Below are 16399 nucleotides of genomic sequence, written 5' to 3' on the forward strand. Positions count from 1 at the left end.
TTGTTTAGCTTTCTGCAACATGCCTGTAAGTGCTTTTCCACACTCCACTCCACACACCTCTGTCCATATTTGTCCATCACTTGACTGACTAATTCACTTTCACACAATGTTTTTTTTTCTACAAGGACCACTGAAAATTGAATCTATGGCTTCAGATGTTTTAGGATACTTAACCACTGGAGTTGGGGTTTTTTTATGTACTTACATGTTTTGTGTGTCTATTTGGAGCTGTGGCATAGTCAGGTAATGTAGACTAGATGACAGTCACCTCTGGGCACTTGACAACTACAAGTTGTCACAAGTGTGGCAATTCTTGTGAGCTTAGAAAAAAGATTATTTTGCTGCTCATAATGCCTTCATTACACAAGGTGCTTACATTAGTTAATTAACCATCTGGCCCCTTCTGAGGTTTATTCCTGTTATTCTAGCTATTTTATCCTGTCCCTTTCTCCCTAGGATAATTTCTAATAATTAATAAAAATTGTTCCTGGAACTAGTTAGTTAGAATAACTTGCACTGTCAATCTTGCTAAAAGCTTTCAGTCCCTTAAATGAAAATGCAAAGCACCAAAATATTTGCCCATAAGTTTTTCCTGACACTACACACTGCAAAATCAGCATATGAATAAGTAAAACATGAATTCTGTGACTGTCCTTGCTATGCTAATTTCTTTCATAGGCATTTTAGGGATAAAGTACCACTTTCATACTCTACTTATCAGAAATGTAATTTACATTACATAGTCATGCTTTGCCTCACTTTATCACCTTGCTTTCCTTTTTTAAATTGTGTTAGATAGTACAATATGGTTTCACTGACCTAATTTATTGTCCTCCTTTCAACTACATAAGCAGCCTCATTGAAAACACCAAATGAAGAAGAAGAGACAGCTCCATTCAGAACACCAGGATGTTTATTTGGCAGTCTATTTCAAAGGCTGCAAAATATTGAGATGAAGTATTCTGTTCTCAAACATGATGTTATAGTTTTGGTTGATTTCTTCATATAAACTTTAGAATCTTAATTGATTTCCAATTTATATTCACTTATAAATAACAGAACATATTGACAGTTACATTAGTGTGCCCAGAAATATTTTCAGTATAGGTAGGTATTTAAATCTGCACTAAAACAAAGAGGATTATTTCATGGTGCAGTCCAGGTGTCATCCACTGATTCACATCAGTGGCTACCAATTTGACACACTCAAGCTTCCTTTATGTGGAGAAAAGAAGGGAAAGACTGACAGACAGCTGATTCTCCTCTTCATGCTGGGCTGAGATGTGGTTGCTGAATTCAACCTCTGCCCAAGAGGACAACATTTGTATATCCATTTATTTATGCATCATTCATAAAGCTCTATTCCTGTTTTCTGATATGGATTTTGAGAGAATCTCCATAGTGAGAAATACCTTGGGATGAGAATAAATTAATTTATTTTTATGACTTAAGAATAGTTGTTTCCTCTATTTTATTAATAGTAACCTGTTTTCATTTTAGAATACTTCATATAGGAAGAAACTATGTCCTAGACAGCATATAATTTTTTTTAATATTAACATTGAGGGTCAAAGTCTACTATTAATTTTTAGATCTTCATTTGGGTCTAACTCTGGATCTCTAATACTTAAGTGTCTCCCATTATTAGTGTTTGAAGTGACTGAAAGATATCACTGGGAATTCCAGACAAATGTCACAATGTTATGACAGGCCTCACTCTTCTAGAGTTTTCCTCTAGCATATTTTTTTCAGCCTAGAACTCTGTGAATATCAAAAAAAAGGTGAACATCCTAGCTCTTCTTTGTTTACATTAAACCCTTGATATTATGCATGGAAGTGTGCAGTTTCCTAAAATCCTTCAATAGTTTCTGTTCAGTGGCAATGAGGGTGAGTCAGTTCAGAAATATGTATTATATTAAATCTGCATTTTAAAATATGTGACTGACAAGGCATCCCTTCTTATTTCCTTTTCTTACACAGTGTACTTGCAGTGTGGGTTTCTGACTTTACATAGCCTCCATGGCCTAGAGACAGAGGCTGAATCATCAAGAGAGACAGAACACCTCTGCAAGCCTGAAGTAAATGAAAAATAAGGTAACTGCTACAGTAAGCCTATTTAAATTGCAGTAATTTTCATTTTTATTTCGCTTTTTTTTTTCAAGGTTACTAGTGAACTCAGAAATTTTAGGAGATTATGTCAAACTGGAAAATTCCATATTGACCGAAGGCTCAACTCATGTGCCTGTATTTTCTCTATTACTGTCTTGGACAAAAAGCTCTAAGTACTGACAAAAAGCTAATACTAGCAGATATTTGACAAGAATCCATTTAAATGAAACACTCTTTCACAAAAGTGATTCAGAGCAAACTGGCTTTCCAAATCCAAATGCTAGAGTAACTAAGCAACTAACTAATTAACTGGATTACTTGGAGGAGGAGTTACATTAATCAAAAATGCTGATTAAGTACCAGCCTGACAAAGGAAGCTAGAGGTTACTGAACCCAGAAAGAAATATTTAAAAAAAAAAGACAATCAGAAACAAAAATAAAGAAACAAAAATGAGGAAACATACACGTGCATTCTCTATTTTCTCTAGGTTCATAATCTAAACCATAGATAAAACAGCATAATTATGGGCTCTGTCATACTCTTAGTTCCCCAAAATATTCCTGTTCATCAAGGAAGTAAAGCAAGGAAGAGCACATATTCAAGTTTTATATGTCTCTCATAACATCTCTGCAATGCTGATGTTTTACTAGAATCCAATGCCAACTTTGGCCATGCTGTTCTAGTCCAAAGGCATGCACCTGATGAGTAAATTGTTAATCCAAACCAAAGATGAATGTGATTTCAAAAATTATTCAGAGCTGCTACAGTTTAGATAAGGAAGCTCTAGTATATCAGCATGTATTAAAAAATTAAAACTTGACTACATTTATACCTGAAAAATAAACATCACCTGTGAACACATTTAGGTGAAATAGAACCAATTCTCTTTAAAGTTAAAATAACTATTATCAGGTTGTCTTTAGCTGCTTTTGGCCCAAGGCAAATAATACATGTAGAAACAGGTCACAGGAACATTTCAGGAATTAGCTTGTAAAAGGGATCATTCCTAGGAGGCAGGATTCCACAGAATGGTCCTGGGCATGCTTATTTTCTTAAAACAGACTAGATTTTACATTAATTAAAAATCCTTAAAGGGTCAAACAAGAAACAGAAATGAAGGTCACTAAAGATCATGGAGATAAAAAAAAATCACTCTTCTTCTCTAAATCTATGCTGAAAGCCTGTTGAGCTGTACTGCACAACTGGTGTATGCTAGAGAGTTTAATTGTTTGGGGTTTTTGTAGAAATAGCTTTTGACTTCAAGAACATTCAATCTATTAATTGAATGTATATAACCTAATTCCAAGTTTTTTTTTAAAAAAAAGCCTACCACCCTCCAGTTTTAAATTATAAAAAATAAAGTATATAGTAACAAAAAAACCCTGACTCTTCACTCAAACTACATCCTGTGGAAATTCCCCGATTATGTTCTCCATCTCGGTTTTCACATTGAATAACTAAATTTAAAAAACATTAATGTTTTTGAACAATAAGGTATTATAGTTAAAAAAAAACAACAAATCAACCAGAAATCATTTGCTAAAATATATATGTAAAAAGTATGTGACACCAGGCTCTAGCCTAAATTGTCTTTTTCCCCCCTCAAAGAGTATCTTAGAGGGTTTTTTCAACAACAAAAACATAACCAATTGAGTTCTTCATAAGTATTCTTAAAGGTGAGGGTTGTAATGGAATGACTTTCTAATTGTGTTTACCATCACTTCTGAGCCGAGTTATGGAAACAGTGGGAACACTTAGGCCATAGTTTGGAAATGGCAGCCACAGATGCACTTCATTGCACTGAAACATTTATCAGTCTTACCTAAGTGGCCTTCCTTGGAGAATGCAGTGATGGTATTTTATACGCACTTGTGTCAGAGGGACTTGTGTACTCATTTTACCAGCAGAAATGGAAGTTATTTAAAAAACCAAAGCATTCTATATTAGGCATTATTCCTGTGTCTTACATACCTTTTGAACTAATTATCCTGACAGCAATGGCTTCTGACACCAAGAACACAACTCAAGTTTCTTGGCACTAGAAGCACACTGCTGCTCACTGCTGAGAATAGGGAAGAAAAATTGGTTCTTTTTCCATAAGTACTTAAATAAATCCAGCTTGATTACTCTTTCAATATAGAATTTATTATATCTAGGATTAAAATTCATGTTAACTGTGTAAGGTATCAAAAATGGCCAGAACTGAAAAAATCTTTTTTGCATTCAGCAAGGAGGTAAAGACTGATCTTTATGCCTTGTGCATTCCTGAGTAAATCTGGGTGGTAAAAATAATTTTTAAGTATCCTCACAAATCATATTTAGGAATGCAGAATTCAATTTCATGAATAAAAGGTATTCAAGGCTAAATGTTTCCAAAAGTACACGAAGTAATCCAACAGATTATATTAAGCAAAGATGGTGTCAAGATCAAAAGTATTTCCATGGTCTCATTAAGAGTCTCTTAAACTCAGTCACTTTTTTTTTCTCCACACTTGATAGCCCATCCTTGGTCAAGATCATAATGTATCCACATATACTGTACTTACCCATATAGCTTTCCGTACCTAAACTTCCTCTGAACCCAACAGAACAGACACATATATGCCAGGACAGTGGCATGTGCCTTATCATAATCATCAGCCTCTTTGTATTGCTCATTAGACATCTTTTATCAGTCTTACCTTATCGAGTTCATCAGAAATAGCAATGCCTGAAAACAAAACAGATTGAAAAAAAATTTAGAAAATTTAGAAAAATGCTTTCTACACATCTTTTACTATGGTAAGTAAAAGTAAGGTTAAATCTGAAAACTATACATACTGTTCTCTGCATGCTGTTGTACCATACAATGTATCATATTTTGTTCCATTACGAAATTGCCTGGAAACAATACACTCTTCATTTTCCTCAGCCCAGAATATTATCAAAATGACTTCAAAAATGTGGAAATGAAAATGGCAGATGTGCTAGTAAAGTGACAACAAATTTAAGCATACATCTATCTGCTTTCTAAAATTAAATCAGCAATATCAGATTTACCAATGGACACATCATTATGCAAATCTCACCCTGACCAGCATGCATAACACATTATGCTGCAATTACAGGGCAATATGCACATTTCTCTTCTCTCTTTCTTCACAATATAAAGTGGAAATGATCCTATAAAACCAGGTGGAACTTCAGAGAATAAAGTAAAATTTCTCAATAGAATGTAAAATATTTCCTAAATCCTCTGAACAAGAACTTGTATATTTGGTCATTTTTTCTGCAGATGCCTTCTCAAGGCTTCACAATGCTTGCTTCCATCACGTCGCATCTCAATTATTTCTATTCTGTAGCACATTAAATATGCAGAGTTGGTCTCAGAATTTTTAACATTTTAAAAACACCAGTATATCACAAGGAGTGCTCAAGTCATCATATATATAATCCTACCATGTTGAAAAATCTGATAGATTGGAAGCAAGCATCTCTTAGATTCTTATGAGATTTGATAACAAGCATTTCCAGATTAGAACTTCAAAATCAAAGAAAAGTTTCTCCTGGTGGTAAAAGTAAGTGAAATACATAAGAAGAACACACACTTGAAAATTGCTTTGTAAATCATATATCTTGTTATCAAGACACCTTCTTTGACAAAATGTAAGAGACTATATTTCAAAATATATATTATTGGCTGAGTAGATAGCTGATTTTACTCTTTCTAAAATCACACTAAAGAGTGCAGCAGTATAAGCTAATATATAGGCTTGTACATATGCAAGTCTATACTACTTGATAAACCATAACTACATGAATTCTTTGGGGTTTTTTACTGTGCTTTTTATCATTAACTCTATTTGGCTAATTATCAATTTAGATTACTTCCTTACAGAAATTTCTGTTTTTAAAGGAACAAAGTGCTAAGAGAACTGCAATTATAATTTAAGGACCTCATCAACACATAAGAAACATGGCAGGACTTAAATAAATATTTACAGTAATTCAATAGTACTAAAGTAGATCAAATTGAAGAAAATCCTTCTATCCTGACTAATCCTGACTAATCCTTCTATCCCTCACTGCAATTAGCAAGTTTTTAATAACTTCAGACTATTATTTAGCCCAGACATATTACTAATGCCCATAGAGTATAATAGCCAGGTTGCATCAACCAGACTTTAGGATGTTATGAATTTCTTCAATCTCAAATGGACATCTTCTAGAGAGAAGATAATTTCTTTCTTGAAGGTAGTAAAAACCTAATTCAAGCTTCTTTTCACCTCATCTTTGAAAACCTGGCTACCATCAACCAGTTCTCCATCACATGGATGCATTTTGCTTAACCAAGGTCAATCCATTCTACAACCACATATACTCTCTAAACAGACAAATTAATTTTTCTTAGCAATTTCCCATAATGTTAATGTAGTTCATTTGGTTTTGATACAGGCTTATTTCCTCATATTGAAAACTGGTACCCTTTTCTTCTGCTTTCACATATCCCCGTGAATGTGTACTTGTAATTTGGGAGTGGACAGAAGGGCAATTTTATCTTTTCTTGACTCACCCCTTAAAATATATTTTTTTTCAAGTATGGTAAAAGAAAATATAAAATGTAATCCTGTCATTTCCAAAAATCTGTTCCAAAAAATGCCAAATGTTTTTTACTACCCAATTGCCTATGTTGCCTATCAAAGATCGTTACTAAAAGGACAAAGTAGCAAAAACAGTATGGAAAAAACAGTACGCACTACTATATTTCTCACTCAAAAAGCTCTACTAACCTCTGTGATTATATTACATATAAGACATAAAATTTTAAAATATCCATAATGTAAATAACTGTGCTTTTAGCAAAATGCTTTGTGTAAGTCCAATTGCTCCCTAGAACTTACTCTGAATTTAGAGAAGAGACTGAACTGAGTAACTGAATTGACCAGAATGCCTCAAATTTTTTCTTTACTAAATTGAAAACAGTAGCAAGACATGAAAAAAATGAACTGTATTTTTTAGACAAGCATGTAGAGAATTAGCAGCTTCTGAGGACACATTGCCAAAATAAAATTTTACAAACTTAGAAATCTTTGATCTTTGCAATCACAGAATTAAACCTGCAAACTCTTTTTAGCTCTCTCTCTCTAGTGTGGCATCAAGAGAAAAGAAAAAGAATTCTGGGGAAGAAACTTTTTAAGGAGCTTGTTACAGCACTCTTGTGTGGTGGTATTTACCATGTCAGTCACACAGACCTTTTTGTCGTCTTGAGCCTCATAAATATTAACAGTACTCTTTTAGTGACTGATAACACAACTCCGTCAGCAGATACTAGGATAAAGAACCCCGAAAAACATTTGATGTAGAACACTTACTTCATTCCAAGACACTAGTGCACCACAGTTAGTGTGTGTCCAACTCTTAACAATTTTCTTTGCAATTGCCAAACTCACAGAATGTCTTGGCTGACTGAGAGGAGGGGATTTGCACCCTGTGTGCAGTAGACATAAAATCCCAACAATGACATAATTTTTTGGGTGCAGATGTCAGGTGGAATAATATGTACTCCAGTTTTCACAAAATAATGCCTCAAAAATTTTGAAATTCTTGCATATTTACAATAACATTAAATAAAAAAACTCGACAGAAGAAACCTTAATCCCGAGTCCTGAGAACAAAACTAGAGAGAGTCACCATTATTGTACAGGAGTATTTAGGGTTCCTGTTAATTTCTTAACCCTTAGCAGACATGACTTTTCCACTGTCAAATAGGTTACTGTCAGTTACTCTATTTTCAAATAATACACTGACAATTTAAAATAGTTTCATTTCTATAAAGAAATTGTACCAATGGTTGCTATCTCTGGTTCATCTAATTGCTAGTATCCAGACAACAGCATTTTTCAAAAAGAAAATCCTTTTGTCACTTCTTTGTGTAGGTGACAAAAATTAATTGCTTATGCTCTCTGCACTTTCCATAATAGTTTTCATTTACCTTTTATATATTCAAAATAGAAAAACAGCATAATAAAATCACAGAACACTAGAGGCAAAGGGAAAGCCTATTCCATGAAAATACTAAATGGAAACAACATTGCAGTTTTAAGTAAAACATTCGTAGGTATAGCCAAAATGTCCATACACAAAAAACCTTCAATCTGACAATTTAGTCACTTGTTCACACTGTAATCGTTTCCACCAAAACTTAATCCTAAACACAAAAAAACTCTTAATACCAGAAAAACTGACACATCTAGTTTATTCAACCTTAAACCCTATGGCTTTGTTAGAATAAAAGTTACTATGAACAACTATTTCTGACTTCCCCTAGCTTAGAGCATTTAAATCCTGACTCTGCATGATGATGAATGTAGAAAATGGAAAGTTGCATCATCATTGCCCTGCTGCAAGACAATGAGCAGAGATAAAAAGGGAATGTTAAAACTGCTTTCCTGCCTTTGTTGGGAGAGGTCTTCTGACGACAAAAGCAAATCCTCCAGTAATAAAGGAGTATGCTTTACCTTTTATCTTATAGCAGCTGTTTCTCACAGACAATGTTTGCCATAGTTTTATATCATAAAACTCACAACTATACAATAGACCAACTACTCTTACTAACCATTGCAAATAAAGGGATGAGAAGTTTGCTTCCCACCACCAGCTAAGGCTCATGGGCAAGGTTTAACATGATAATTATTCAGGTAGCTAGCTGCCAATTTCATGTCTTTAAAAAAATCCTCCCTTTTACAAGTAGTTACTGATGATAAAATTTGATCAGGCATCACAAGTATCCAGCCAGGGCACTTGTTTCTAGGATGTAACAACCCTCTGTGCTGTAAGGATGCTGAATAATGAAATAATTGGTATGAACATGTTTCCATAGTCCTTCAGAAATGCTCCACAGCCACAACTACTGCCATCTCTGATCAGCAACAAATCTGGAGAGGTGCTGCTAATGCTAGCACAGCCTCTCTCAGCTGGAACACTCATTCTGTCATTAGCTTGGTTTTTGAAGAGGACTGGAAGAACAATGTACTGTCTGATTGCAAGAAAAGTTTGGCATGCTATGATTAAATGAAATATATCTAACGAACAATGTAATAACAATGTAATTTATTGTAGCTTGTAACTTAAAACTTATATTTATTAACTTATAACTTGTAACTTATATTCTAGTTACTATTATCAAGTCTACTTTAAGCAGATTGCCTAAAAAGTGTATCTCATGCTGTATTAGCCATTTACCTTACAGATTGTCTATATTTAAAATGCTAAATCAGTTGTTTGTCCTGTCTCTTAAAATTAGCATGGATTATTAAAACCATTCTTTATATGGCTAGCTTAGATTTCTGTTCCCAGTCTTCTATCCCTATGACAATCTGCAGCAGCACAATGCTAAGTATGGAGAAATAAAGATGTAGATCAACACAGCGTTACAGTATCTTCTCTGATGTAAAAGCCACCTCTCAAAACCTTTGCATTATATTTTAATAAAATAAAATCCTTCCGAGTCTTCCACAGTACAGGTTTTTTGCTTAGGACATTCTGCTTCATTTTTATCTTACCAAGAAATTAACTTTCTTTTCAAAGAAAACTGAACATTGTTTACAACAATTCTGTGACTCCCTAAAATGCCTAGCTTTTGCATATGCATATGCTTAGCAGAAGAGCTTTATTTATCCAATACCTAATGCCTTCACTCAGTGTCATTATTTATCTTTGAAAAGTGAGTTTTAGACTTTGATGTTCTCAATCCAACAGCATAAAATCAATTTTCAAAACAAAAGGTACCACACAAGTTCAGGTCTTTTTGAAAAAAAGCAACTGATATCATCTACATGGACTTGTGCAGCGCACTCAACACTGTCCCATAAACATCCTTTTCTCTAATCTGGAGACACATGGCTTTAATGGGTGGATCAATCAGAGGGTTATTGCTGGATGGCCACACTCCAAAGAACTGTGGTGAATAGCTCAGTGTCATAGTGGAAACCAGTGGTGAGTGGCATTCCTCAGGGGATGGTACTGGAATGGGTGCTGTTTATTTTAGTAATGGACACCCTCAAGTGCACCTTCAGCATGTTTGTTGATGACATCAAGCTGTGTGGTGCAGTTGACATGCTGGAGGGAAGGGATGCCATCCAGTAGGACCTTGGCAGGCCTGAGAGGTGGGACAGCTGTGCCAATCTCATGGAAGTTCTACAAGGCCAAATGCAAGGTCCTATACCTGGGTCAGAGCACAAGTATGGACTGAGCACAGAAAGGACTGAGAGCAGCCCTGAGCAGAAGGACTTCTGAGTGTTGGGAAACAAGAAGCTCGACATTACTCTGTAATGTGCATCTGAAAGGTGAACCCAGAAAGCCAACCACATTCCGAGCTGCATCAAAAGCAGTGTGACCAGCAGGTCAAGGGAGGTATTCTCTGCCTCTACTCCACTCTTGTGAGACCCTGCCCTGGAGAGTGTCCAGCTCTGGAGCCCCCCAAAAAAGAAGGGCATGAACCTGCTGGAACAAGTCCAGAGGAGGGTCAAGAAAGTGCTCAGAGGGCTGGAACACCTCCCCTATGAAGACAGCCTGAGAGAGTTGGGGTTGTTCAGCCTGGAGAAGAGAAGGCTCTGGAACCTTATAGCACCTTCCAGTACCTAAAAAGGGGCTACAAAAAGCTGTAGAGGAACTTTTTACATGAGCATGTAGTGATAGGACAAGGCATAACAGCTTCAAACTAAAAGAGGCTGTGTTTAGATTAGATATTAGGAAGAAATTCTTTACTGTGAGGGTGGGAAACACAAGAACAGGTTGCCCAGAGAAGTTGTGGATATCCCATCCCTGGAAGTGTTCTCAGGTTATGCGGGGCCTGGAGCAACTTGATTTAGTGAAAAGTGTCCCAACTCAAGGAAAGGGGTGGAACTAAATGAACTTTAAGGTCCCTTCCAATTCAAACCATTCTATGATTCTATAAAATGGCAAGGTATAAAATGCCTTACTGCTGCATTATTCCTAATCAGTTTTACAGTAGCTTAAAATCTAGCAATATTTTCATATGCTATACACACCTGAAATGACAGATCTGGTGTTCTGGTAAGAATGAAAGTTTTGGAACTTAAAGAGATATCTATCATTTTTGCTTTTATTTGTGGTCCTTAAATAATTACAGGAAGTAATAACACGTAATAAGAATTTGTTGAGGGGCTTTTTTAAGACTTGCATTTTTCTAAACACACAATGTACATCTGAGAAGACTTATGTGCACCCAATCATAAGAAAATAAAATGCTACTACTTTAATGTATGCCAGACTACCATTATTTAACTCAATATTCAAGGAAATATTTATGTGTTTTCCTAAACATCCAGAAGATGGCCACATAGCTCCCAATAGCCAGTTTTCCTACCTGCCAAACAAAGCTTTCTGGATTTGACAAATGGCTTTTGAAATTCAAATTTTAGACATACTAAGACAACTTCAATGCAGCTCTGACTAACTTGACAAAATTCATTCTCAGGATCAGTCTAGGCAGGGAAGTTCTGGATGGCTGGACTGTCAACCTCATAGTGCATATCACAGGTTCTGTAACAAACTCCAGGACAGAAACAGCATTCTTATTCTACCATTATTAATCCTGCAGCTTTGCGCACAAACACAGAAATATTGCATCATGTATCAACTGTCCAGCAGTTCACTGCCCCATGCATTCTCCAGCTCCAATTCTCAGGGGAAGCTTATGTTCTTCTTACTGGTGGGACAGGCCATCTTAGATATACTTGCATTTCCCATTGGCAAAACCTTGTGCCATACTGCAGCAGGCAGCACTGTATGTTCTAGTCCCTGTACCTCTATGAACCATGTGTTGAAAACAAGGAAAACTGAAACTCTTTCATACCATTCTTGGATTATAAAGGACATAAAATGGTTGCTCTTGTTGCACCAAACAAAGCATTCCTCCCCCAGAAAAAGTACACAAAAGCCTAAAAATCTCTCAAGTTTCTGTGTAGGAACTTTAAAATATGTTTGTCATTGACTGTCATAATAGACATTCTTATAATATTCCTTTATCTACAGAGTCGTTTTACCACTTTTCTCCAGTAGTAACTCACAAATTTTCTGTAAAGGCATGTTGAAATGAAACCTCAGAGTTTTCACTAATGAGGGGTGTATGTCCTCATATTATTAAGCAACTTTAAACCTTTTGTAGTGGTATCCATCTTGAACAAGGATAATATTCCTCCCAACACTTGGCCATATTAAAACAAGAGAAACTGTCATTGTCAAGGCACCACATATCAACATACATATGTTGATATGTTGAGCACAATATGCATCTTATAGTTACTATCTAGAAAACATGGATTCAATCCCTCCTCCCCATATTGGCTTTAAAAGAAGATAAAAATAATTAATCCCTAGCAAAATAATCTTTGCTTTAGACTTGCAGAATAACTATATCCAAATTTCTGAGCAGCTCCAATGGAGAATTCAGATTTCAGGACTAGGTTTAGTGACTAATGAATTATGCAAACACAGAGAGATAAAATGCAAAGCATCCAACAAATATTATGTCCCAGAAACTCTCCTAGGCCAAGGTCATCTCAGAAGAGAATAATCAAAACTGCAGAACTCTTTAGGGGAAGGTGTACACTGCAATAGGTGGGTTAAGCATTCAGAAGCCAAGGACAGAGTCATAGCTCATGTTCTGCTGCCCCACAAATGCCAACCCCCTTGTACGAAGAACTAGAAAGTTCCATATCCAAGATGACAGTCACACAAATCCCAGTTCTGCAATAGTATTAGAGAAACTTCTAGAAAGTCAAATACTAAAGAAAGGACAAGGTAACTCAAAAAGAGATTCTAGTCCTAAAATTTACAGGATCAGAATGGCAAATACCTTCACAAAGGTGATTAAAATATCTGCAGGAAAAAGATACTGATAACTAAAGTAGCAGTGATCTCCTGGCCATACAAGCCCAGTTTATAATTGAAGAGTAATATTTATGCTCATATTGTTCCTCTTTCAATCTCAGAAAATATTATTTTGTATTATTACTCATACATCATACTAAAAGCAAGTGGATTTTATGAGCAAAGGCGGTATCAGATAACAGCTGTAGTACTGAGATAAAATTATCTTCTTTAAAGGTTTGATTGAGCTTATCTAAAAATGTTGATCTCAAAATAAATCACAAGCATTGATCTCATGCAAGAATATCATGATTTTAAAGTTCAGACTGAAGAGAAGAAGGGAAAAATCCTCTACAGGATGACTAGTCTTGTGGCTCAGTTAGCAGAACACATTTAGGGCTAGGTGGTCAACTGATATCAGGGAAGTCATCTTTATAAATTCTACGTCAATTTCAGATCATCAGCTATATACAATTGAAAAAAAATACTAACATGTTATGTCCTAAAACAATGCTCCCCATAAGGCAATTGACAAAAGTCTAGTTATGTCCTGAAGATGTGCATTTACAGTTATATGATCATGATCACCACCATCAGAAATGGCTGGCTTCAATAAATGTTAGTGTCATTCAACTGAAGTTCATTTTCCATATCTGGAATGTAAATCATTAACAGTTTCCTACAGTGTAGAAGCTTCTAAATGAAACCCCATTCTAATGTGTTTGTCAGAGACTACTAAATGCATTCAAGTAGTTCATGATGTATATATATAAAGCTTCTCACATCCCACACACTCGAAGGTTCATCCACAAAACTGAGGACATGATTTTAGCAGTTTGTTAACATATTGTGATTTTGTTTAGAACTTGTTCTACCCTTCTAGTTATGGGATTTTTACTCTTGTTGCTTATCTTCTTTCCTGTAAAATATAAACAGAATATACGCTTTTACGTTTTACTATTTTATATTTTTCTTAAAGAGGTAAGATCATGTTTGCCTTTCTTAACAAAATTATAAACAACATCAACTGATTCTAATATTATGATAAATAACTGTTTGGGATACTCTGGAGGGACTTAGAGATCTTTCATTCTAGAAGGTATTGAAGAGCCTTGACACTTGGCTCTAGGTGAGCCTGCCTGAGCAGTAGTGATGGACAGGATGCCTTCATGGGGTCCCTTCCAACCTTAACCATTCTTTGATTCTGTAATTGCTTATGATTTCCAACAATATCTCCTACTAGATGGAAAACCATGGTTTTCTCATTTACTGATTGTTTACTGATTACTCCCCTTCAAAGTCAGGAAACAAAAGAGGATTTTTCTTCTGTTATATGTAGATACCATTGCTTCTGGGATTCCCTGAAACTGACTTTGATTCATAGTTTTGGTTAATGTTAACTTATTGCCATTTTTTGACTTTAGAATGTCAAGTGAATTCAAAGCATGATAAATTTGTTTCTTCCCCTCTGATCTGAAGTGTACACCTGGCCTGAACAAGCATTCAAACACTACTAACAAAATGTCAGTTATCTTCACTAAAAGGGTATTTGTGATTATGAAAGAGTACCTATCTCATAGCAGAAGATATTTTTTTCATCAAATGCAGTTACTAGCACCTTCACTATGCACACATTTTCAATATGCACTCTAATCTTTAACTGTTTGTATAAAAGATGCAAAGTTGTTCATCAAGTATACAGACTTCCCACCTAATTGCAGCATGATCTCACTGATTTAGTCCTCAATTTCCCCCTACTTAAAACTCTCATCATTCACTGGTTTCCATATCTTGTTATCTGTTTTTCTATCCTCAGAAAATAGGGGAAGGACAAAGGCAAGATCAAAGGCATTCACTGGCAAGATCCTCAGCTTTACAGATTTTAATTCTGTTTTAAGGCAAACAGGCCAGAAGGTGAAATACAAGAGCATATATTTGAAGCAGGATGGAACTTTTCTTCCATATGATCAGCACAGGAAGAAGGATGACAACAATAAAGGTAGGAGAGATTGCAAAAAAAGAAAATTAAACATGCACAATGGAAATGCATTATATTCCTTTAAGTTGCTTTACAAACCAAAATCTTCCCTAAATAGATGACTTGATAGTTCCAAATCCAGTTCAATTACATACAGCTGATTGAAGAAGCAAAGAAAATCCAGCTCTCCCATGTGAGTAAGCCTCTGAAAAATTGTATACTTAAATCAGCAAGCTCCACCACACTTGGACCATAATTGCAAAAATAATCTTCTCCAGACTCTCAAAACTCCTAAGATATTTCAGCTTTGAGTGTGAAGTCACTTTTTGGTTTCTCAGACTTACTAAAGCAGAGAATTACTCACTCTTGACAGGGACTGGGAGAAAGCGTCCAAATAAAAGCAAGTTCAGTTTTAATCACTAGGAACGAATATAGAAGAGACCAGACATCTATGTGCCCGAGTCTCACCTTCCAAATCTTACAGGCAGTTCTAATTTTGGTTGAAGTGCACAAGTTTATCTCAAAGCAGGTATCTAGACTGCATAGTAAATGAAGCAATAGAAACTAGAATTTAATTCACAGGCTATGTCTGCTGCCTAACAGGCAACAAAGTCATGGAAACTCACTAAAAGATCCAAAGATTATCTTTAAAATGTAAATAAATTCCAGGACTTGATGGAAAATTCATTTAACTTCAAACATTTCATTTTATGTGTCACTCTTCACTGTTGAAACACTGAAGGAAAAAAGAGAGGGTGCTGTAAAAAGCCATTAATAGTACATTTTGATCATTTGTGTACTCAGCTGTTGAGCCCAGTGTCTGTTCCACACCACTTCAAAATAAGATTGGCATCAAATGCAGTATTAAACTCATGGCATCCTTGTAGAAACAAAAGCACTAACTAGCCTGCCTGAAACAAGCAACAGGAGAGGTAGATGTGAGATCTTGTGATGGCTTTTTAAAAATTCACCACATGGGATGTTTGTTTGGGTACAGCACAGAATGAGTTTCATGCACCTTATACTTCTAAAGTCCTTGACCTTCTATTCATTGAAGCCCTCTAAGATATTTCCTATGTGCAATCTACATTCTATCTCTGTGAGAACTAAAATTAATTTATTTTCAAAATTCTACCTCTTCTCTATTTACAAAGTTTTCACATTTTTCATTTTTATTTTTCAATATAATTTTGATTTTTCAATATCATGTAAGAAATAATAGCAAAGATTTTTTTATTTCTTGAAATTAGGTGAAAAGAAGAAGAACAAAACCTGGAAACAAGGAGATACAGCTTAGAATTAATCTGATGCAGGGGTTTAAATGATAGCAACAAGAAAAAAAGGTTAAAGTGCAGAGTAACTAACAACTATAAAAGAACATAAAAAGCCATAAGAAAAGATACTATAAATACACTTGAAAAGGAGAACAAATTAAAATA

General features: G+C 35.3%; 1 protein-coding gene across 6 annotated transcripts in view; it reads right to left on the minus strand.

Annotated features, from left to right (window-relative positions):
* The window catches only part of C1H8orf34 (chromosome 1 C8orf34 homolog), a 151453-nt gene that overhangs the window by 99121 nt on the left and 35933 nt on the right, over positions 1-16399 (minus strand). For all 6 annotated transcript variants that reach the window (XM_068187177.1, XM_068187169.1, XM_068187151.1 and 3 more), the window contains one exon: positions 4792-4820. In XM_068187177.1, the coding sequence (XP_068043278.1) occupies positions 4792-4820 (29 nt within the window). The remainder of the gene's footprint in view (positions 1-4791; positions 4821-16399) is intronic.

This window comes from Anomalospiza imberbis, chromosome 1 (genome assembly GCF_031753505.1).
Source record: "Anomalospiza imberbis isolate Cuckoo-Finch-1a 21T00152 chromosome 1, ASM3175350v1, whole genome shotgun sequence".
NCBI classification, from domain to species: domain Eukaryota; kingdom Metazoa; phylum Chordata; class Aves; order Passeriformes; family Viduidae; genus Anomalospiza; species Anomalospiza imberbis.